General features: G+C 45.4%; 3 protein-coding genes across 5 annotated transcripts in view; 2 read left to right on the top strand and 1 right to left on the bottom strand.

The window, feature by feature from the left end:
* The window catches only part of SLC12A6 (solute carrier family 12 member 6), a 36,816-nt gene extending 35,639 nt beyond the window's left edge, over positions 1-1,177 (top strand). For both annotated transcript variants that reach the window (XM_069961546.1, XM_069961547.1), the window contains one exon: positions 140-1,177. In XM_069961546.1, the coding sequence (XP_069817647.1) occupies positions 140-231 (92 nt within the window). In that variant the 3' untranslated portion in view covers positions 232-1,177. The remainder of the gene's footprint in view (positions 1-139) is intronic.
* EMC4 (ER membrane protein complex subunit 4) lies at positions 879-8,321 on the bottom strand. 2 transcript variants are annotated; one of them, XM_069961551.1, is made up of 6 exons: positions 8,173-8,321; positions 4,134-4,222; positions 2,968-3,079; positions 2,636-2,789; positions 1,739-1,899; positions 879-1,354 (listed from the first exon to the last, which is right to left on the bottom strand). In XM_069961551.1, the coding sequence occupies exons 1-6, from the start codon at positions 8,314-8,316 to the stop codon at positions 1,319-1,321; spliced, it is 696 nt and encodes a 231-aa protein (XP_069817652.1). In that variant the 5' UTR covers positions 8,317-8,321; the 3' UTR covers positions 879-1,318. The 2 variants fall into 2 exon arrangements, with proteins under 2 accessions (XP_069817652.1, XP_069817653.1); XM_069961552.1 differs by lacking the exon at positions 8,173-8,321 and adding an exon at positions 7,251-7,356 and having other exon boundaries at positions 1,216-1,354.
* Positions 7,845-23,268, top strand: PIP4P1 (phosphatidylinositol-4,5-bisphosphate 4-phosphatase 1). Its single transcript, XM_069961548.1, has 7 exons — positions 7,845-8,092; positions 13,294-13,481; positions 14,762-14,868; positions 14,964-15,069; positions 19,060-19,112; positions 19,563-19,653; positions 19,743-23,268. Exons 1-7 carry the CDS (start codon positions 7,936-7,938, stop codon positions 19,884-19,886), a joined length of 846 nt encoding a protein of 281 aa, XP_069817649.1. The 5' UTR covers positions 7,845-7,935; the 3' UTR covers positions 19,887-23,268.
* Positions 23,269-25,049: the final 1,781 nt, after the last annotated feature.

The following is a 25,049-nucleotide window of genomic DNA, read 5'->3' as shown; positions in this document are numbered from 1 at the left end:
AGATATAAGTAAAAATATAAGTTTAGAAATGAGCCATACGTAATGACTAGTTGCATACATTTGGTCCTTTGAACTCAATAGACCCAGGGAAGGTACGCTGCAGTATACTGACATGTTTTTCTTAACCAGATTTCTTTAGATATGGAGTTCCTGGAAGTCTTGACTGAAGGCCTGGAGCGCGTATTGCTAGTGAGAGGTGGTGGCACAGAGGTCATCACCATCTACTCCTAATAGACATATGCGTAGGCTTCATGGTGTTTAACTCCAGCTTTAGCAAAAGACAACAGAAATTTGTATGCGTGGAGATACTGTTTTACTGAACATACAAACCATTCATATAAGTATTTCTGTGAGGGAGCGACAGGAGGTTAGGAAGCTAAAGGTTAAATTAAGAAACCCCTTAACCATTTATAAGCCAAAAAAGACGGTGTTATTGATTGGGGTGCAAAGGCCAAAAGGGATGACTAGAACAGTATTTTCTTCTCTTGTCAAGGGATTCCTCATTGAACTCTATGCAGCAGCAAGCATGGAATGCTTGTAGAATATATGAGGACAAAAGCGCATTCAGAAGTGTTTTTTATAGGGGGTGTTATAAAAAAAACATGGGTTCATTCAATTAAGGGTACAATGAGTTGGCACGCCTTAACTCCTGGCTGGGAACCTAGCAATTCATATTACCCTATTCAATATGCATTTTTTAATCTCCTTTCCAAATTGTCCATAACTCTTGTGTCCTCATACTGTGGGAGCATAACAGTGTAAAAAGGAGTCTCCTGGGTTTTGGAACTTTATAAACCATGGTGGTTTAATACCAGAAGTTTTTTCTCAGACCTGATAAGAATCCTTCACCAAGATGAGCAAAAGAAGGAACAAAGAAATGTTTTTGTTGTTATTTGTATTGCACATTTTTACGTCTAGTGGTATAGAACAATTCATCCAGTTTTAATTTATTGGTAGATACGTCATTCCATGTGTTACATGTGTCCGGAATAATTGTTATTTGTGCACATGATTTTGCGGGAAGGAGCAGTTGTCGGTGGTATTACACTAGGAATGAATGAGGCGGCAGCGTCCTCCTTGCTTTCCTTCTACAACAGTTCTATTGTTTGCGTCAGCCGTTCTGTTCATTCTTATGGAATGTTCCAAACAAAAGCTGGAATAAAAAGTTTTCTATGTAGCTGGTTGTGATGTTTTTTACAGTCATAGTCCACACAGTACTTTGGGGATAATTTATTAGACAGATACAGAACAAAAACTTTGCAATAGAGTTGGAAACGTGAATGTCAACTTCTGGACTGCATGTGTTCCTTTATGGAGATCATAGTAAAAGGCCTCCTCCGGTATACTCCATTCTCTGCAAGAAGAAAGATTAAATAAGGTGGTGGCTAAAAGGGTGGAATAACAGTAATATTTTCATTTCTCCTACTTGTATGTATTTTTTAGAAATGTAGTTATCTTTACAGGGTATTGATCATGTCCAGAGTTACAGGAATCTGTGTCTACCAGACATGATCATGCCAGGTATTCAGCCTCTGGATTCAAAAAGCAGAAGTATAGAAAATGTTGAAATATTAAATCCATAATCCATAGGTGACTGATCCATCAGGCATCTATTTTTTTATGCTGGATACAATACTGCAGACCACCACCAGTACGTGTGAACTGACCGCATGTGCGATTATCAGATACAGATGTAGATGTCATAGTAATGTCACTTTAATATAAAATAAAGACTAACCTCAGGTGGTTCAATGAAGGCCAGCCAATCAGAAGCATGTGTGGGTAGAAGTCCCATAGACTGACACTTATAAACAGCCAGTGCAAGACCCAGAAGGTTTCCAATTAAGTAAACCAAGCCTTGAAGGAACCGCTGACCAGAACTCTCCAGGAGCTTGAAGGCTTAAGAAGAAGAGAGTGTGATTGAGATGACATATGGAGTACATTGCGGCCTTCGTTTTGTCCTATTTTCAAGGCAAACAATGATTGTCAAGTGAGCGTGACCTCTTTGGACAATAGCTGTATAGTGGAACAGAGTTTATACGTCCTAGGTCACAGTATTCAGCAACCATGGGAGAAGGTAGCTACAAGAAATAAGAGAACCTCAAACACGCCCAGGTTCATCCAAACCAGAATGCTCGGTGGCTTAAGAAATTGGATGCATACCCTAGGGAGTCCTGAAAAACATAGATACAGCCTATGTCTATATCCATGTTTTTCAGGCAGCCTTGGGGCTACATTTAACTTCTTGAGCCACCAATTATAAAATAAGATGAACCTGAGTGTGCATAAGGTATGCTCCTCTCTAGTAGCTACCTTAAACAGAACTCAATGGTCCCCTAAATGCCAGTGCCCCCCTGGATATGTGCTGACATAAAATAGGATAGATTTCTGTGACTTTCACAAGGCTGAACATTAGCGATGAGTGAACTGGACAAACCCAAGTACTCAGCATTTGACTCCAGGTAGCTGGAGAAGTCAGATGCAGCCCTCTGGAGCCCGGGAAAACATGGATACAGCCATAGGAAGTCATATGCCAAGCGCTCAGGAAGTTCGCTCATCACTACTGAACATTTGCTTTTACACAGAATTTACAGCTCCAGCTCATCCCAGTAATAAAAAGTAGAAAAATACTTACTGGCGGGTGTAGCAAGCAATGCTTGTATGGGACGCCATGCCATCATACACACCATCATAATGGGGAAGATGGAAATTGTGTTTCCAGCCATATACATTATAAACAGGTTCATGGGGATCTGCTTGAGTGGTCCCAAGGCGATGTCCCAGCAGCGCTGTACAGAGAACAGAACGATCAGCAAATAGTCATGGTATTAAGGACAGCACATTAAAGGGACTGGTCTCAGTAAAGCAAACCTGTCCCCATACTATAGTGCATGTAATAGGGCGGCACAATCGGGATACAGCCACTGTAAATGATGCATTCAGTATAAGCCCCATCCATCTCCTCACCTTCTCTACTAGAATGTGGTCTGACTCCTGTACACTGGTGTCTGGGACTTGCTTGTCAGAATACCCTACCGGATACATACTGTCTTGTGGAGCACTCCTTTCACCTCGACCCCTAACAACAAAGAAGCAAGGAATTAAAACAGGATGTATGCAAAGAGATATATACTACTGAGGAATATATTACAGATAGTTCTTTGAATGAATTAGGGACACCCTAAGTAAGGCTATGTTCACACAGCGGAAAAGTATGGCCGTTGTTGCCATCGGCAACAACGGCCGTACTTTGTACGCCAAAACACCTTGCATGTTCTTTTATGGGATCCCGGCCAGAGCATATACACATAGTATACGCTCCAGCCGGGATCCCAGGCGGCGCCGCAAAGAACTGACATGTCAGTTTTCTGCGGCCGCAATTCAGTGAATAGCAGCAGTAGGAAACCCTGTCAGTTCACACAATGAAGCGAGCGGCTCCGGCCGCTTGCTTCATTGTGTGCTATGACAAGTTCTAATATGGGCACGCACGGACGCGCCCGCATCAGAACACTGCGACCGGAAAAATCATCCGGCCGGTACTACAGTACCGGTCAGGATGATCTTTGCAGAGACTGGCCGTTCCGTGACCCGGCTGGGTCATGGAACGGCCGATCTCATACACCATGTAAACAACAGATTGACCATTTATTGACTGATTTGGACCCCGAGGGTCAGCCAGTGTTGTTCCTGAGGATCATAGGGGGGAATTTATCATCGCTGTACACCTGTGGAATGGTGTTAAATGGTAACATATTTTTGCTAAATCGCTTCATTGCTCAAAAAAATTCAACTTTTTGCGAGTTATTTCCCCTGACGTCTTTGTTCAAAAGTCGCTAATACGGGCGTAAATTCACCCCAGTCTGGACATTATAATGGTTATGTCTGTTAGCTAGCAACATAAATTAGCTTCTTGGTGTAATCAAATTTATCAAGGTCCATGCACCTTTTTAAATGTGGGGCACGGGCACACAAGCAGGTACATGCAAAGACCTCATATACACACAAACACAATGATATTTTCATAGCGTTGAGTGTTTTTTTTCCCCCTGTAAGCAGTTAACATATGCATGATATATGATAGATTCTATATTTCCTTTAGTATACCGCCATCCATAAACTAAGCTGGAACATACCTGGTTCCACCACTACTGAACTCAATGGCCCACTTAAAGCGGCGTCCACTTTTTGCAACCAGATTTGATGGAGCTGCCATTATTGTTACCTAAAGAGAGAATAGACATTGTTAGATTATATAGTGACTTCTTCAGATTATAGATTGTGCCCACTAAGCTGTCTCCTCCGCCTTTAAAGGGGAACTATCAGCAGCTTAGACGAATCAAACCTGCTGATAGCCCCCACACAGGGTGCCAAGGAGGATGGTATGTCTCTTACCTTCCTCCTCGGTGCATGCAGTTAGCAGTGTAATCCTTGGTCCCTTAAAACACTGCCCAGCCCTCACCGGCGCAATCTCCATTGATCATTGCAAGGAGCGGGCCAGCTCGCACAATGGGTGTAAGGCATTGATTTAACGGACCAAGGATTACAATGTTAACAGCACGGGAACAGCGCAGAGGAAGAAGGTAAGAGACATACCGTACTCCTCAGCATCCCGTGCGAAATAGGGGGAAATCTGCAGGTTAGATTCATCTAACCTGCTGATAGGCTTTGCTTAAAGGGAAACTATCTGTTGTGGATTTATGGTGAAAGCCATGGAGCTGACCAAAATCTGCACGTCACATCTACAAAATGTGAACTTGTCTGCCTTCTCCTAGGTGACTTAATGTGTTATTAGCCCGTGCAGAACTCTCTGCCTTTCAAAGAATGACAGGAAAAAAGCACAGCACTTTCATTCTCTCTCTCAGCAGGCCTCTAAGCATGGAGGTGCCCACAGACGATTTTCAAAGTAAGTGTCAGGTCTTCTCTGCTATTAAATTGACTCTGTACCCACAATTTGACCCCCCAAACCGCTTGTACCTTCGGATAGCTGCTTTTAATCCAAGATCTGTCCTGGGGTCCGTTCGGCAGGTGATGCAGTTATAGTCCTAAAAAACAACTTTTAAACTTACAGCCCCGTGCCCTACGGACGTGGCCTAGGTTGTGTATACTTAAGGCTGGCACAACCTCTCTGTCCCTCCTCCCCACCCTCCTCATCATTAGGAATGCTCCAGGCACATTGCCTCCTATTCCTCACCTGTGTCAGCCCAGCACTTGGGCTGGATGGTTAAGACACCTGTGCAAATGTTCAGCATGGAGAAAATGTTCCAGTGGCATTCCTAATGATGAAGAGGGTGGGAAGGAGGGACGGAGGGGTGGTGCAAAGTTAGGGCACAGATACTCTCGTAGGGCACGGGGTTGTAAGTGTAAAAGTTGTTTTTTGGACAATAACTGCATCACCTGCCGAACGGACCCCAGGACAGATCTTGGATTAAAAGCAGCTATCCGAAGGTACAAGTGGTTTGGGGGGGTCAGATTGTGGGTACAGAGTCGCTTTACCCAAAAAGGCTCACATAATATTGTGCCACATGTGTGTTTATAAAGAGTCCTCCTCAGCCCATCCTCGAGGTAACTTGTAACTTGTGAGGAATGTAGATGGAGGTAACAGATGGCTGCCAACCACAACTCCTAGCGGAACATACTCTGACAACCACCACCAGGTTAGATGACAGATTATGTAATATAAATTGTAGCGTATCTGAAATCTAAACCACACAATCATACATTGCTATAGATGAAGCGAGATGGTGGGTTCATACTGAGGAATTCTCGCGGATAATATCCGCGGAATTCCGTCGTGTGTCCGCGCCCCTTTCAGCCGGCTCCATAGACACCATTCTATGGGCCGGCGTATTCCGCTATCCGACGAAAGTAGTGACATGACACTTCTTTCGGCGGATAGCGGAATACACCGGCCCATAGAATGGTGTCTATGGAGCCGGCGGAAAGGCGCGCAGACAGCCGACGGAATTCCGTGGATATTATCCGCGAGAATTCCTCAGTATAAACCCTTAGGCTACGTTCACACAGAGCAAAAGGGGCGGATTACGCAAGGAAATATTTCCTCCTGAATTCAACTGACACTGAGTTCCGAGCAGAATGTAATCCCTGCGTATTCGGAAAGGGTTCAGCTCGTAACAAATTCATTGGGAATACTCGAGGAATTTGCGCTGATTCCACATGCATTCAGTGCTGAAATTCAGCGAGTATTCGGTGAGTAATAATAGAGGGAGGTGCCAACAACAATTTTGCAGACTTTGGAGACTGCACTATATGGTACCTGAATTTTGTAGAACAGATCACCTCAGAGCTGGCAGAGGAGAAGGAGCTGAGTTGAGCAGAAATGGCAAAACATCACCACTTTGCATTTGATGGAGATGCACTAATTTCAGGTATGTATGTATGTATGTATGGTTTTTTGGGAAACTTTTGCTGTGGTCATATGCTGTGTGCATGCTGACATTGTCATTTCTTTCTTGTGGGCCCCTGGTATCACCTCCTTTGGGTTGTCTTGGGATTTCCCCACCATTTTCCCCCCCTATTTGCTCGCTGATTCAGCGCGTAATTTCCGCTTGTATTACGCGCTGAATACGCACGTATTCCACGCTGAAACAGAAAATCAGAGCCCCATTGATTTGTATAGGCTTCCGCTAGCAGAAGAATGAACATGTTCATTCTTCTGGCGGAGAGCGGATTAGCCACGGAACGTTCAGCGTGGAAATTCCACCGTGTGAACTGCAGAGCAGAATTTCCATTCAACACAATGGAAATTAGCTCTGCACCTATTTTAACGGCTGAAATTTCAGCGCAGAAATTCAGCTGCTTTTGCTGTGTGTGAACAAGCCCTTAATAGAAAAAGCAACGGACACCATAATTTACCATCAAAACACCAAACGCCATATTGGTTGACATAATAAACAGAAACAAAGTGTGAACTGAGCCCAAGAGTTTCTATAAGGGTAATGTGCATGACCAACCACTACACCAGGGGTAAGGAACCTTGGCTCTCCAGCTGCTGCAAAACTATCCCTCCCTTTGGCTTTTCAGGCATGATGGGAATTGTAGTTTTGCAAATTGCTGGAGAGCCAGTGGGCAGTCAGAAGCTTCAACCTTGTGATCACTGATCCCCTATGGACGGGCCACGTTCACACTGCAGCAGGATGTCTGCCCAGGGTTCTTGTGGGACCCAGGAGGTCAGTGAGTACAGCCCGGCAGCTATATAAGCCTAAACTACCCACAATACCCCGCTCCATTACCGTCGGCGTCTTCCGCAGGCAGCAACAGCAGCAATGGCAGTCAGGAGACGCTTGTTGGTGACGTCATGCGATCATCCAATCGCTTGCCAGTGGCGCTCAGTAGTGACGCGTTGAAGCGGCTGTGGCGGCCATTTTGCCGTAGCCCATAGCTCCTATCCTGGCACATCCCAGCTCCAGGGTTATAGTCCCTTACTACAAAGCCATGTACAGTGTGTAATATATGTGTTACTGGGCCTCACCACGGAGTATTATATACGTATACGTATGCCAGGTATATAGTGTTATGCCAGGTATTAGGTATAAAGGCTGCTGAAGGTTTAATAGTAAAAATCCCATTGTAGTGTAATATCAAAGATCCCCCAAACACTACACCCTAGTGTTCACATTGTGCAATGCCTGTGTGGTAAACCTGCTGTGTGTAATATGTGTCGTCCAAATCACAGTCAATAAAGTTACGTAAGAATGGGAGGGAGGGGTTACAACTAAATCAGGTGACAGTCATGTGAAGAAAGACCTTTGTTTGCAATTCTCCCGCACGTGACTGTGTACTGCGCACGCGCCGTGGAATTCCCCCCTCCCCTGACTACAGCGCATGCGGTCCACGCAGCCGCAGTGTGACGTGCGTCAGCAGACGGGAGAAGCAGCAGCAGCAGCAGTGTGTGCCGGTACTAGGTGGGAGAGGGACATGGCGGATGGAGAGCGCTCCCCTCTCCTCTCCGATCTCGGGGACGGAGGAGGCATGGGAGCCTCGGCGGGTCCCGGAGCACCTTCGCCGGGCACCACACTTCCGACGGCTCCTCCGTACGGGGGTCCTGGGCCCGCCCCCAGCAACAAGCCGCAAGGTAAGGCTCCGCCCCCTAGTGATTTGTTTATTAGTGAGACCCTGAGCTCCGCCCACTCTGCAATCAGCCCACACATGAACCTGTATGCGCGTCTGTGATTGGCTGAGAGAGGAAGTGGGGAGAAGGTGACGGCCGTCCTGGGCACATCCAGCCTGGGGCGTGGCCTCCTCCTGGGCTGGCACACAGGATGGCACCGAGCCTGCTGCCATTATTACTGTTACCATCAGCCCGTGGTCTGCCCTCCATTGCTGCCAGTGACTCATGTGTCTGGTTACATAGAGAGCAGCCATGTCAGTGATAGTGGGGGGATAGGAGATCACTGTATTATTATACCAGTATATGGGGGTGTCATGTCAGTGATAGTGGAGGGATAGGAGATCACTGTATTATTATACCAGTATATGGGGGTGTCATGTCAGTGATAGTGGGGGGATAGGAGGTCACTGCATTATACCAGTATATGGGGGTGTCATGTCAGTGATAGTGGGGGGATAGATCACTGTATTATTATACCAGTATATGGGGGTGTCATGTCAGTGATAGTGGGGGGATAGGAGGTCACTGTATTATACCCTGCTGTATCAGTATATGGGGGTGTCATGTCATGTCAGTGATAGTGGGGGGATAGGAGATCACTGTATTACACCCAGCTGTATCAGTATATGGGGGTGTCATGTCATGTCAGTGATAGTGGAGGGATAGGAGGTCACTGTATTATTATACCAGTATATGGGGGTGTCATGTCAGTGATAGTGGGGGGATAGGAGATCACTGTATTATTACACCAGTATATGGGGGTGTCATGTCAGTGATAGTGGGGGGATAGGAGATCACTGTATTATTACACCAGTATATGGGGGTGTCATGTCAGTGATAGTGGGGGGATAGGAGATCACTGTATTATTACACCAGTATATGGGGGTGTCATGTCAGTGATAGTGGGGGGATAGGAGGTCACTGTATTATACCCTGCTGTATCAGTATATGGGGGTGTCATGTCATGTCAGTGATAGTGGAGGGATAGGAGGTCACTGTATTATTATACCAGTATATGGGGGTGTCATGTCAGTGATAGTGGGGGGATAGGAGATCACTGTATTATTACACCAGTATATGGGGGTGTCATGTCAGTGATAGTGGGGGGATAGGAGGTCACTGTATTATTATACCAGTATATGGGGGGTGTCATGTCAGTGATAGTGGGGGGATAGGAGATCACTGTATTATTATACCAGTATAAGGGGGTGTCATGTCAGTGATAGTGGGGGGATAGGAGATCACTGTATTATACCCTGCTGTATCAGTATATGGGGGTGTCATGTCATGTCAGTGATAGTGGAGGGATAGGAGGTCACTGTATTATTATACCAGTATATGGGGGTGTCATGTCAGTGATAGTGGGGGGATAGGAGATCACTGTATTATTACACCAGTATATGGGGGTGTCATGTCAGTGATAGTGGGGGGATAGGAGGTCACTGTATTACACCCAGCTGTATCAGTATATGGGGGTGTCATGTCATGTCAGTGATAGTGGGGGGATAGGAGATCACTGTATTATTATACCAGTATATGGGGGTGTCATGTCAGTGATAGTGGGGGGATAGGAGATCACTGTATTATTACACCCAGCTGTATCAGTATATGGGGGTGTCATGTCATGTCAGTGATAGTGGGGGGATAGGAGATCACTGCATTATTATACCAGTATATGGGGGTGTCATGTCAGTGATAGTGGGGGGATAGGAGGTCACTGTATTATTATACCAGTATATGGGGGTGTCATGTCAGTGATAGTGGAGGGATAGGAGGTCACTGTATTACACCCAGCTGTATCAGTATATGGGGGTGTCATGTCAGTGATTGTGGGGGATAGATCACTGTATTATTATACCAGTATATGGGGGTGTCATGTCAGTGATAGTGGAGGGATAGGAGGTCACTGTATTATTATACCAGTATATGGGGGTGTCATGGCAGTGATAGTGGAGGGATTGGAGATCACTGCATTTTACCCAGTCATGTTATGGCTGTGATGTGTTAGTAATATGGCCCATAAGGTAGTGGGGGCCCAGACCAGGTGATGCAGCTACTGATTTACAACCTCCATGCACCTGTGCTGACACTGATCATAGGGGTCACATGTTATACATGCACTACTGGTTATAACAGTAACCTATATAGATCCACACTGATAGGAACACCTTGCATGTACACCTGCGCCCAGGATTTCTAGAAGAATTGGAATGGTCTCAGTCCTGTAGCATCTTCATTTAAAGGGAATGTACCATCAGTCCCGGCCTGAAGCACTGGAGGCGAGCCAACCCACCCCCAGTGGGAGGAAACTCCCGTCCCTCTATAATAAGGCTTCATTGATTCTACTGGAGCCATATCATAGAGGGACAGGGTTTCCTCCCACTGGAGGTGGGTTGGCAAACCTCCAGTGCTTCAGCCCGGAACTGATGGTACATTCCCTTTAATAGCTATCGGTTCTACATTAAGGGTAGCTTCACACGTACCGTATCGCAGCGGGTTTTCTGCTGCGGATCTGTAGCAGGTTCAACTAAATGAATGAACAGCATCGCGGTACGTGTGAAGCTACCCATATAGTAAATTATTCCAATCTGCACATCTTGGCTTGTACTTAATGAAAATTCATAAAGCCAGGACAACACCTTGTTAGATCACGTGGCAATAGGTTCTACACCCTGACACTCACATCGTGTTTCCCTGAACATAAGACGCCCTTTTGGGGGGGGAAACACGGTATATAGAGCAATGTATGTTATGTGCTGTAAGGAGCCTGAACAGACACACAGGAGGATTGATCATTTCCGCAAGCAGAGCGGCTAAATCATCCACATCTTTAGGCAAGTCTCCGTTTTCCCACTTTGCGGCGAAAAATATATTTAAAAAAAAAAAAACATCGTTCAAATTGGCCACTCTGCACTGACCCAGGGGAAAAAAATGCCCATAGCAACCAATCAGAGCTCAGCTTTAATTTTTCCAGCCCAGTTTAAGAAACAAAAACTGAGCTCTGATTGGTCACTAATGGTAACTGACTGAACTTTTAAGAAATGTTTGTATATTTTTAAAGTGGAATGACCCTTTAAAAACTGAAGCAACCATGTCACCTCCACAAAGATAAGCCACGATCCTGGACAGCTGTGATACCGACCTGTTTGACCAATAATAGGGTCACAAAACAGTCTGCCAGTATATGACACAGTGAAGTCCGCTTTACTGCCAGGCCGTGGGGAGAGGCTGCCAAACCTGTCTGCCTTATCTCCCATAGGAACAAAGAATCGGGCTTGTTAGGTTTGTCCCCCCACCACCACCTCAATGGTCGTGGTAGTGTCTGGCCATGTTTGCCAACATAGATGCAATTGTTTTCTTTTCCCTTATCTCTACTAGAATGTTGGCAGCAGGGCTGTGGAGTCGGTAAGCCGCAGCTCCGACTCCAACTCCGACTCTTGAATTTTATCAGGATCGACTCCTGAATTTTATCAGGACCGACTCTGACTCCTGCTCCTTCATAAATGGCCAGTCATATACCAGGGGAGTTATTTATCACACTGGCTCAGCAGCTTCTCCCTAATGTCCTACATGATCCTGGGGCAACTTCTGAGGGAATAAAGGAATACTGTATATAAAGCAGCTTCCCCTGTGTGTGCAGTGTTTCCAGCCTCCATGTCCTGAACAACTCAGAACTAGACTAGATGGAGCAAGTGTTTTTTCCTGCGGACAATCTTTGATGTTTCTAACTAATATTCACCATACACAAAGAAACACTGCTAACACTGCCAAATCCCTGTGATACAGAGGGGTCAGCCATACTGATAGAGTCACACATAGTGATGTTGAGGGTCACTGTGGGGGCAAGCAATAGTGCGCGCGCACACGCACACACAGCCTACTGCAGCCATAGCGCGCACACACACACACACACACACACACACACACACACACACACACACCCTGCTGCAGCCATAGCGCGCACACACACACAAACACACACACACAGCATGCTGCAGCCATAGCACATATACATACATACACACACACACACACACAGCCTGCTGCAGCCATAGCACACACACACAGCTGCTGCCATAGAACACTGAAGAAAACCACACAATCTTCTACCAGAGAGAAAACACCACACTGAGGACAGAGGTTACTGCTACACTACTTATGTCTTCTTCTCCCCCTCCTCTATATTACACAGGATATCTTCATATTACACTACTGCTAAAATACAATTATCCAGCATCCAGGAAGAGAACAGCACAGATCTCCCCCCACACAATGGATTCTTCCAGCTCAGAAACAAACTGCCAAATAGTGGCTGACAACTTTTCCCTAACCCCCGCCTTATGTAATAGAGCCAGTGATCTATTAGAATGTTGCTCATAAAATATATTGATGAGCAAAACTTATAAAATTCATATCAAAACTCAATTCTAAATTGTTTAAAGATTTTTTTAAAGCTGGAGTCTGAGTCGGTACTTTTTTTTCCCGACTCCAACTCAGACTCCAGCCAAAACTAGCTCCGACTCCACGACTCAGACTCCACAGCCCTGGTTGGCAGAGATCATCTTAACATTAGTTTGCCCAACATGCCCAATCCTTTTGTCCTCTGGGAAGTACCCTGCTGCCCAATAACGTGTCACTTTCTGAATTACTGGGACTCGATAGATCCTCCAGCCGTCAGTTATCCTTCCTGCCCGCCACTTGTTCTCCCCATACACAGAAATGTTCGGCGCGGCTGAGCATTCTTGTGTTCTCTATAGGGAAGGGTAAGCTGCAGCCAGAGAGTACTCACTGCGGCTTATTCTCCTGAAACCAGTGGGTCGGGTGGTGCTTTTCCATCACGCCTGACCCCCATCTTCAATGACGTCACCTGTCGGTGGTTGTTCAGGAGAGCCTCATACACATTAGACTGATGGCCACATCCGCCACTGCAAGTGGAAGGTACGGCCGATCATAGTCTAAGTAGGAAAGTTTTGCAACCCAGGAGCAATAAGAGGTTATATGGAATTTATCTTTAGAGATGACATTGTCTGGGCCCCCTCTTATCTCAATGACCCTTATCTGGCTTACATGGATTGCTAGGCAAATAAAGGTTAATTTACTGCTCTTTGCTTTTGCTTTAATATTTGCTTTTCATTTTGGTCTTTTTTTTTTCTCGCACCATTCAGGCTTCCAGGTTTTTCCAGCTGGTGGCTCGGTGTTACCTGGTGAAGACCCTCCACCTTATTCTCCACTGACTAGTCCGGAAAGTGGTTCTGCCCCCATGATAACGTGCAGGGTTTGTCAGTCACTCATCAATGTAGAAGGGAAGATGCACCAACACGTAGTGAAGTGTGGAGTTTGCAATGAGGCCACGGTAAGAAATGAAGTAACTAAACAGTGGGGATTGAAGGTGTCACTTGTTTTATTTACCAAGTTAAAGTTGTCCTGGCAGTATTCACCCTTAAGTAGAGGGTAACTTAAAGCGGTATTCCCCCCCAAGAGCTAAAAAATGAAATGCTCCCAAACCTAGCTGGTCTTGCTCACCAATTTCTTTGGAGTATTTTGAGCTGTCTCCCGTCTTTCTCGCTGCTCCCTTTCCTGAGTTAAAAGTTTTTCTAAAAGCTATTGTATATCCAAGATGGCGGCAGCCAGGCAGCTAGATATCCCACCATGCTTCTCCCTGATTGGTCCGTTTGTACCTGCCCTCTTAGCTTTCTCTCCTGCTCACTGCTTGTCATTACTAAATTACACAGGACTGCAACAACTCATGCTATTATTCTCATGCAACACCTCATGGTGGTTTCGAGGGATGTGGTGTCACAGACACTGTCGGTGCTGTCAGAGAGACATAGCAGCAGTGGTGGTGGGGGGGGGGGAGTGGGTCTGTCGGCGCGAGGGATGCTTGCTGTAATAGAGACTGGTCTCTGGTCTCTCTGACAGCCCACGTCCCTCTCGCCGACAGACCTCTGGCCTGCTGCCGCTCTGTCTCTGGTCTCTTTAGTGCTGACAGTGTCGATGACAGCACTCTCTTCCCCCCCCCCCCCCCCAACCACCACCCTCGGGCCACTGGGTCTGTCTTTGACAGCAGTCATGTTGTTGCCCCCCTCCCCAGCAGTCCGGGGGAGCGGGTTGGGGTGATGAGTGCTGTCAGAAAGAGACAGTATCACACAGTCAGGAAGACAGAGGGAGATGGAGACACATAGTGATCTGCAGCAGTGGCCGTCAGGTGTCCTCTGTCACTTTGAAGAAAAGGAAGAAACGTGATCCCCGAAATTAATGGTGGGGGCCAGGAGGAAGGGGCGTGTCGGAGAGGACTCCATTGAGCTCATTTTTTGCATCCAGAGGGGATGCACCCTTTTGCAGCAAAAGGGTGCAGAACACATAATTACTTGCTTTGACCAATATGTGAAGCTATGGGTGGTCTATTAAATAATGTAAAAAAGATTTTGAGAGGAATACCCCTTTTAAGGAAGAACAGACATCACCTTACTTGCTACGGCTGAACGTCTTGAGCCTGTTCAGCCAGTCAGTATCTCAGGCCAGAAGATGCTGCAGCCACTCATTAGCTGAGCGGGCTGTGATGTTACGTCCCTGAACCTAGAAGCTGCCTGGACAGTGAGGCATTTATCAATGACTTGTTGTTTATTCCTTTAGCCCATAAAGAATGCCCCCCAGGGGAAGAAGTATGTTCGCTGTCCTTGCAATTGCTTGCTGATCTGCAAAGTCACCTCCCAGAGGATAGCCTGTCCAAGGCCATATTGGTAAGCGCTTTTTGAACACATGCTGTATGTTGTGAGAGCTGATTATAAATTATTGATTGATATGTGAGTAACAGATCTATGTCTTTACTCTCCAGTAAAAGAATCATTAACCTGGGCCCTGTACACGCCGGACCCTTGAGCCCAGAACCACAGCCTGTTGGAGTCCGAGTCATTTGTGGCCACTGCAAGAACAACTTTTTGGTATTGTCTGGATTTCTTGCATACTTATTATTTTTTGTCTTCTTACATCCACTGTAGACTGAAGCTAAATCATACATGCTATTTAGAGTGCCGTTACATACTAGGCTACTGGCTAACCAATGATGGACGGGTCATAGCAACTGTAGACGGGGCCTTGACTTGCCACCTTAAGCAGTGAACCTTCAGCACTAGCCACTACCGCTTCCTATTACCAATAATTGCGGGCTGCTCCTGGACTTACCACTGCCTAAAGGGGTTATCCAGCGCTACAAAAACATGGCTACTTTTCCCCCTCTCTTGTCTCCAGTTCAGGTGTGGTTTGCGATTTAGCTCCATTTACTTCAATGGAACTGAGTTTGAAACCCCACCCAATCTGGAGACAAGAGAGGGGGGAAAAGTAGCCATGTTTTTGTAGCGCTGGATAACCCCTTTAAGGCAGCAAATGTGGGCCCCACCTCCAGTTATCTCTAACATAAGTGCTAGGCACAGTAAGTAACTGGGCAGAGCTTGGGTAAAGGACCAGTGGAGCAGTTGCCCATTCCAGCTTTTATTTTTCAGAAGCTTTTTTTTTAAAGAAAGCTGGTAAATGGTTGCTGTGGGCAAATATTTCACCAATCCACAAGTCTCTGCCGTGGTGTTGGAAGACTTCTGCATATTTGTGACTGTGGCATGATAATTGCACGGGCAGGGCTGCACAAATATGACTAGGTTCCTGTTTCTGCTGCCAACTTCTCATATCAGCCATCAGCTGCACATCTCTTATTATATGGAAAGATGTGCGTTAGTTGTTGATTCTTTTTTTTTTTTAATGCTTAAAGTGACTCTGTACCCACAACCTGTCCCCCCCCCCCCCCCCCCAAACCGCTTGTACCTTCAGATAGCTGCTTTTAATCCCAGATCTGTCCTGGGGTCCATTCGGCAGGTGATGCAGTTATTGTCCTAAAAAACAACTTTTAAACTTGCAGCCCTGTGTCAAACTGGTGTGGCCTAGAGCAGTGATTTTCAACCTTTTTTGAGCCACGGCACACTTTTTATACTTAAAGGACAAGTACCATGAAAAACTTTTTCCCAGTAATTGAAGCACATTACAAAGTTATATAACTCTGTAATATGCTTCAATCACCTATCTGCCTCCCTTCCCTGTCTTTTCCCCCCTCCACCCCCCACCAGGAAGTGTCCTAACTCACACAGACCTGATTACTGTCGTCACCGTCACCAAGCTCTTCTCTCAGCTCCTTCTCCTGTTACACTAGCCTCCCCCTCCCCTGCCTTGTCAGGTGACAGGCTTGCTCAGCTCCCATTGGCTGAACAACTGCAAGCCATCACTTGTCACATCTCACTTGCTTATCTTCCCTCCGACTGACTCCGGCACATAGGCAGCTCCCCCCCCCCACCTCATACCCTCTCTCCCCCCTCCCCTCATACCCTCTCTCCTGCTGCCGTGGACTCAGTGAAGGAGTCATGTCACTAGAGAAGATAAGCTGGGCAAGTAGAGTCACCTGACAAGGAGGGGAGGGGGAGGCTGGTGTAACAGGACCTAGAGCAGCCCTCCTGCTGATGACTCATCCTCACAAGAAGGAGCTGCCTGGTGACGGTGACGACAGTAATCAGGTCTGTGTGAGTCAGGACACTTCCTGGTGGGGGGTGGAGGGGGGAAAAGACAGGGAAGGGAGGCAGATAGGTGATTGAAGCATATTACAGAGTTATATAACTTTGTAATGTGCTTCAATTATTGGGAAAAAGTTTTTCATGGCACTTGTCCTTTAAAAAATCCCGGGGCACACCACCAACCAAAATGGCAAAATTATACATATAGTTAATAATATAGATTCTAAATGTATTTATACTCACTCAGTGTGAAACCTGGGCCTGTTTTCTTCTCCCCCCTGTGCTTCTCTCCTGTGCTTCTCTCCACCATACTTCTCCCCCCTGCTTCTCTCCTGTGCTTCTCTCCCCCGTTCTTCTCTCCTGTGCTTCTCTCCACCATACTTCTCTCCTGTGCTTCTCTCCACCATACTTCTCTCCCCCCTGCTTCTCTCCGCTGTTTCTCTCCCCCCTGCTTCTCTCCCCTGTTTCTCCCCCATCCCCAGGTTTCTCTCCCCCATTGTTTTCTCCTGTTTTACAGGGGCACCATAGTTTGGGGAACTTTCCCCGCGGCACACCCGACCATGTGTCACGGCACACTGGTTGAAAATCACTGGCCTAGAGTGTCTGTGCATTAGGCTGGCACAACCTCTCTGTCCCTCCTTCCTGCCCTCTTCATCATTAGGAATGCTCCAGGCAGGTATTTTCCTATTCATCAGCTGTGAGGTCGGCACATGGGCTGCATAGTTAAGGCACCTGTGCAGTGTTCACTGCAGAGGAATAGGAAAAAATCCTGCCAGTGGCATTCCTAATGATAAAGAGGGTGGGTAGGAGGGACGGAGGGGTGGTGCAAGGTTAGGGGACAGATACTCTAGACCACGGCAGTTTGACACAGGGCTGCAAGTTTAAAAGGACAGATCTTTGATTATTAGCAGCTATCCGAAAGTACAAGTGGTTTGGGGGGTAAAGATTGTGGGTACAGAGTCACTTTAAAGCGAATGTACCATCAGGTATTATTTTTTTATTTTACATTATCTGGTCTGCACCGGGATCTCGGCAGCACAGTCCTTTTTTTAAAACACCACCTGGTTCCCGTGCTTGGTGCAGTTTTCTTCTTGTGCATCGGCCCGCCTCTGTGCACTGGAGAAGGGGCCTGGTGCCCCTCTGTGTGACGATATCACTTTCCCTCTGTAATGGAGGCGTGCCACAGAGGGGAGGGAATATCGTCACTTTAAGGGGTGCCAGGCCCACCTGTAGTTTGTAGAGCCGACCGGATGATGTAAATTTAAAGCAAAAGTACCATTAGGTACATTTTTTTTTTTTTTTTTAAGTAGTGTCTTAAAGTGTACCTATCATGTCAGATCTATGTATTGTTGGGGGTCTGGGTCCTAGGACTCCTTGTGATGGCTAGAACAAAGGGGCAGATGTGCTCTGCAAGCAGCGAGTGCTCTGCCTTTTCATGTCCACTCTAAACTGGTAAAGCGAACGGTCTATTGTTATAAGTTTATGGAACTTCTGGAACACGGGTTTGCCGGAAGTTTCTTTAGGCTTCTATGATAATTCTGTTGTCAGCTAGTTATAACAGTTGAGAACGGAGATGAAGGGGCAGAGCGCACGCTCCTAGATGTGATCTAACTCTGAGACCTGCACCTGTTTTGATAATATGGGCCTGCTTGTGGCCGCAGGAGTTGGTTGGGAAGCTGAAAACAGCCAAGCTAGGTGGCCGGTGCAATTTTCATAATCCTTATTAACTTTATTGGCTGTTAAATAAACAGCATAGTGCCGCAAGCTACGCTGTTTCTGTAACTTTCAAAGTGCTACTTTATGGGAGAGTTATGAAAGTTGTAAAAAGCACCTTCTTTCTGATAGAAATACCCTTTCAAGGTGCCCATACATGTAAGAGGAAAGCTACTAAACCCGGCAGTTTTAGTGGGTTTTGCCAACTATCTAATGTGTATAAGGGTCCATTTACACAAAAAAGATTATCTGACAGATTATCTGCCAAAGATTTGAAGCAAAAGCCAGGAATGGATTTGAAAAGAGGAGAAATCTCAGGCTTTCCTTTATGACCTGATCTGTTTATAGTCCGTTTTTGGCTTTGGCTTCAAATCTTTGGCAGATAATCTTTCTGTGTAAATGGACCTTAAAGGCGTGCTGACTGTTTAGACGATGCTGGTCGAAAGAGTCAGACACATAAAATTTTAGTGTACCTTCTCTCTCTCTGTCAGCTGAGTAAGCATGGATACAGCCTATAGCTGCAGCCATGTTTTTCAAACAGTCCTCTGGCTGCATCCAACTTCTCCAGGCAGTGGGATTCAAGTGCTAATCGCTTGGGTTTGGCACCTGTTTCCTTCTACACAGTCTAGTTCTAGCTGCTTGATAACTGTCTGCATCTCTCTCTCACAGTGGACAGATTTTTCAGATCGGACCTTGGCGCGCTGCCCACACTGCCGAAAAGTGTAAGTATGTTAGAGGAAATAGATAATTGTTGGGATTGAGAGAAGGATGTATATGTATTTATCTGTGTGTGTGTGTGTGTGTGTGTGTGTGTGTGTGTATATATATATATATATATCGCTCTCTTTCTATTGATAGAATGGGGGACATTTATCAAACATGGTGTAAAGTGAAACTGGCTCAGTTGCCCCTAGCAACCAATCAGATTCCACCTTTCACTTTTTGACTTCTGATTGGTTGCTAGGGACAACCGAGCCAGTTTTACTTTACACCATATTTGATAAATCTCCCTGATTATATGTATTTTACTATTTTGATATTTTTCAGTTATTAAAAATTGCAGTAAAACAAGTGATACATGTCAGTAAAATGCTCAGGTGTTGACACCGTATCCTACAGATACATAAACATTGCAGAGTCCCAATAAGTTTTTCATTTTTATTCACATGCAGTTCCTCTATTGGACTGAGGTACCCAAGAAAGAGATGCGTTTGCTGCTTCCTGTTGGGCTTTCTATTTGCTGTAGCTGCAGCTGGACTTGTGGTGAGTATATACATAGAGTCTTAGATGATAAAACACCAAGAACAAAATATTTATATGATATTTACTGAGGAATGTCTTCTGTCTTGCAGGCAGGCACGTGGGTATATGCACGTCAGTATGGTGGAATCTATGCCTCCTGGGCATTGCTGCTGCTGTTGGCATTAATCTGTTTGGGCCGTGCCATTTACTGGGCGTGTATGAGAGTCAGTCATCCCATCCAGAGCTTCTCGTGAGCCTATATAGACCTGCCTCCTCCAGCTCCTCCTTGGTGGCCAGAATGCGGAATAACCATTCAAAGGCATAGGACAGACTCATTGCAATCCGAGGACGAAATCCTTGCTGCCTTAAGAAGCAGTACTGAATACGACGATTCGACTATTTACAAACCACTTGCTAATGTTTACTGCTGCCCACTGTTAACCTCTTCCCCGCCAGGGGCTGTACTGCAGGACCCTGTAGCTGCTAAGGGGTTGATTGCTTTTTAATAATCCTGTAAACCTTAAGAGGAGCGTAGGGGGCAGTATAGAGACAGAGACAGGCTGCAAGCTCCATTTTATTTGTGCAGCCACAGATGCAGGGTAATGTTTACATTTAGGAGGAGCAGGGCCTTCTGGAAACAAGCATAGGTTAGGGTTAATATTGTATAAGCGATGGCATAGTGACAGGTGAGGCTCTCACAGCCTCATGGAAGGATGCTTATCAACATTGTGTCATATCCTATTTGTTGCACCTTATTTTTTTTTTACTTTTTTGAGGGAAGGGTGGGGACATAGGGGTTTGGGCGAGTAGCAGAAAGGCTTAACTTTACATGGGGAACACCATTTCACCGTCAGCCTTTCCAGAGAGGCCTTCAGAACACTATATTACAATGAGAAGGACCTTTTCTCTTTGCTTCAACTAGTAGCATAGCTGCATGTATAACCCAGACCAATCCAGATTACATTGTTTTTAAGGTATATTTACAACGGAAAAATATTCCCCCTGGTCCATTTCCCACTCTCCCTTCATTCCATTGCAATAACACACTGGCAGCAACTAGTAAAGTAGAATCAATTGTCGCAGGCTCTGTATGAATTCCCAGTATCCTGGTGTGTCTTCTAATAGTGTCACCCTTATGATTTGTCCCAATTATCATCTCTTACCCATTGCTGAACTTTAGGCCAAATTTTTAGAACACTGGAATTTTAAACCTCGCAACCTTCTGTTTTAAACCGAGATAAAGCCTTACACGGCTTAGACGTTTTTGTTGCTACCTCTAGGACACTACATAGAACCACATACGGACACCATTAGATGTGGTGCTTCAGAAGTCTCCTCTTGTGTTTTTATTATCTAGCTCTGTATGAGGGCATTATTATTATTTTTGTAAAGGTGAAGGATCATGGGTGGCAGTATATGGGGCAGGAAACAGTAAGTCGAACTTACTGAGGAGGATGAGATCCATTGTGACGTCCGTAGGGTCCAATCTGTTTTTATGATTGTGCAGCTGAGTTGTAAATAATCTTACTTTCTCTTTCTGTTGCTGCTGTGCTTCCTGCTAATTTTATTTCACTTGAAAATATAAATGTTTTGTTTTTTTTCTTTATAAATTGTCTTGGCTTATTTCCAGAATTGTGCTGAGCATTGTTCCTAAACATTAAAAGGAGAAAATGACACGTTTTGAAGGGCTTTTCTTGATAAATAGTATCATCCGGCCACAGCTGAAGTAGGTGATTCTGAGCACTATGGACTAAATCTGCATCTTAACCCTTTCACGACTTGGGGTCATTGATGCATCAATGCCCAGGTCATTTTAGGATATCAGCTTATTACATCATAATGATCCCTTAAGCTGATGTCCCTGTGTCTGCCCCCTGCCACTGTTACTATCTTGTGACAGCGGCAGAGGAGAGAGCTCACGGGCGCGTGCCCTGCCTTTCCTCCCCCCAGCAGCCTCCATTATCAGGAAAAGGGAAGCCTGAGGCTTCCGTTTTTCATGACTACCATCGGGGCTCTGCGATCACTTCGCAGAGCCCCAATGGACACCGGCAGAAAATTCTCCCTCTGTAGAGGGAGAATTCTCTCTGAGTAGCCCTATAGATGCTGTGGTCGTGCTAACCACAGTATCTATAGGGTTAACTCTCAGCACCGTAGCGCGGCTCCTGCGCCTGTGTCATCCTGGATCGTTAATTAACTGTGGAGCGGCGAGAGGAGGTTAAAGAAAATAGAGCAGACACTTGGTAGTTTTTGATGGGGCCTACATTGTGTTAGGCAAAAATGTGACAACTTTGTCTGATTCAGTTCCACGGACTACATACAACTCAGCGTTTTGTCGTCTTTAGTGTTGTAGCGCTCCAAAAGGTCACAGTGTAACCCTGGCCTAAAAGGAGGACTGAAGAGGAAATAGGCACTGCACGTTTTGGATTTCAACATTCCTGTTACCGTGGATAAGCTATTGACCTTTCCCAATTGAAATAAGCTTGCATACAAAGCAGTGCTAAGTAAGCATGTTTATGGCAGACTTGGGAAATTAGCTGTTGTCTAACAGTTATTGCATATTAATGGCCCTATTTAGTGTGCAGTTTGTATGCTTACATCTTGTTTTGTTTGCTTTAGGAAACCAGCAAAAGGATATGTCGACATATACCAAACTGAGTCACTGGTAGTCTATGTTTGGTCCATTAGGGACTGCTGTGGTATATGCTGGCATATACCCTTTTTGTCCAGTATCCCAACATGCATGAAAAAAACTACATATGAATAAGACCCTAATGGTGACTTAAAGGGGTTATCCAGCGCTACAGCTGGAGAGAGGGGAAAAAGTGGCCATGTTTTTGTAGCACTGGATAACCCCTTTAATTTAGATGGACCACTGAACTAAATATATTGTGGAGTAGGAGAGGAGTGGGTAGGGGGTCATGGTAAACACTGGCCAAAAATTAAATTCACCAACTTAAGCTGTGTCACCCACACTATACTATGAAAGTGGAAATGTCCCAATCAGTGTTTATACCTTCACTGCACCAGGCTGGAAATGCACACAGTTTTTTAGAAACTTGCCCCTGGATCCAAATGAGATGGAAAATATAAAAGGAGGACTTGTACTTCACCTTTCCTGTTGAATCCATTTCTGGCACAAAAACTACAGTGGCAGGTTTCTAAAAAAAAAACAAAAACAGCTGTATGTGTTTCTAACCTAAGGGAAAAAATGGAGCATCCTGGATGGACTAATTGCAACTGCAGGCTCACAGTTAGACTCCATTTACTTGTATGTGTCAAATGACTGGTTGCACAATGCGAAATCTCCATGTATCACTAACCTTAAAGAGGTTGTCCATCATTTTTTTCTTATTGGAAATGTGAATACTTTGTAATCTGTCCCTTTCTCTTAGTGGTTTTCTCTAACCTTTTTTCGCCTCTGTGCCTCCTCCTCTGTTGCTGCTTTTTGGATTTGTTTGTTTACATAAAGAACTTCCAGGTCACAGGGGTCAGCAGTGACATCACAGCTCTGCAAGCCTGTAGCTCCACCCACTCTACCTATAGGCAGATAATGTCTGTATTACTACAAGTGCCTGTTGATCTCAGTGTCTGCCAATTACTTATGTTATCAAATAAACTAGTTTTTTCACTCTTTTATCTGTTGTAGGACTACAAACCCCAGCACACATGTACATGATAGGAGTTGTAGTCCTACAGGAGTAGCCATCCTACTGGTGGGCGGGGTCTCAGTGCGGCAGGATTCTGTTACAAGCTTACCTCAGCAAGAAATAGAATGGTGACTGCCATGAGGTAAAGCAGCATCTCTTCTCTCCATATTACACACAGCAGCAGCACTGACCTAACACTGTACATCTTTACACTACAATAGTAACATTATAGGGGAAGATTTAGCAAAGCCTGTGCAGGGGAGCAGTTACCCATAGCGACCAATCAGATTGCTTCTTTCATTTTTTAAAAAGGCCTTGGAAAATGAAACCTAGAATCTGCACAAACCAAAAAGACAGAAATGGCTGCACATCGCACCCATGGCTGACACAAAAGCTTATTCAGCTACATTTAAAACCAACATCAGAAGTTAGTATATAATTTGGCCAAACCATATTGCCTCATGTACCACGTGCAGGTCTTCTCTTAAGTCATATTCATACTTGTGTCATTTGGGGGCAGCGTTCTCCGCCGACACGGTAGAGTTAGCGTAGGGACCCGTGTGAACCAGGATACCGGCACGGGGTACACAGGGCAGTATGGTTTGATCAAATTGTATACCAAATTCCTGGTGTTTGTTTTTAAAGTAGCTTAGCGGCTTTAGTATCAGCCATAGGTGTGAGGTGCAGCTGCACTCTTCTCTCCATTTCACATTTTGTAACTCTCCCTCTCTCAGCAGTTGGCACTCCCCTTCATAAGACCCACGTGACCCAAATTAGCAGAACACACCTGTGCTCACACGTCAGTACCTCCATGTTTTCCCGTTCTGTCTTCAGCAGTGTGGTGAGTGCAATACTATATTCATACTTGTGTCATTTGGGGGCAGCGTTCTCCCGGGGGAAGTATGGTTTGATCAAATTGTATACCAAATTCCTGGTGTTTGTTTTTAAAGTAGCTTAGCGGCTTTAGTATAAGCCATAGGTGTGAAGTGCAGCTGCACTCTTCTCTCCATTTCACATTTTGAAACCAGAATCTGACTGGTTGCTATGGGTAACTGCTTCCCTGTTCCTCTGCACAAGTTTTGATAAATCACCCACATAGTTCCTTTATTTACTGTTTATAGCTCCAACCTATGCTGCAGTGCTGTACAGAGATTGTAGTCTGTCATGCTGTCCTTACTGCTGCAGTGTCTTCTGGGCTCAGATGTTAGTTAGATGTTAGGGGTGTGGCTAAAGAAATGTGGATGCTTAACCCCACCCACCTGATGACTCACTGTTCCCTCACTGGCAGAAACAGGAAACAGAAAGGGGACGTGACATCACAGGAAGTAAAGAAAACACAGACCGAGTGGTCATGTGACTAAGCCTGAGAACACAGTAAGCGCTCTAAATAAAAAATAGAAGTGTATGTAGAATATGCAACACCCACAAAGGTCAATGCAATGCTAGTTTATTGAAAAATCCCAGACAACCCCTTTAAGGCCATGTTCCCACAATGTATTTTTTTTGATTAAACAATAGCCGTTGTTTAAACACAATAGCCGATCACATTACTCCTATGGAGCTACAGCTGTAGTGTATACACTCTGGATGGGATTCCATGCGGCCACACAGAAAACACATGTCTATTTTGTGCGGCTGCACTTTACGTTATCTGCAATGGCTTATTAGAGTGTGGACACACCCGAATGTGCCCATATTTCAATGAAAAAGAAGTGAAGTGAAAAAGAAGTACTGCAGTACCAGCCCGGTTGGACATCTCAGACAGCAGAT

This window comes from Dendropsophus ebraccatus, chromosome 3, assembly GCF_027789765.1.
Source record: "Dendropsophus ebraccatus isolate aDenEbr1 chromosome 3, aDenEbr1.pat, whole genome shotgun sequence".
NCBI lineage: Eukaryota > Metazoa > Chordata > Amphibia > Anura > Hylidae > Dendropsophus > Dendropsophus ebraccatus.
Note: the sequence above shows the minus strand (reverse complement) of the source record. Positions and strands in the feature narration are given on the sequence as shown.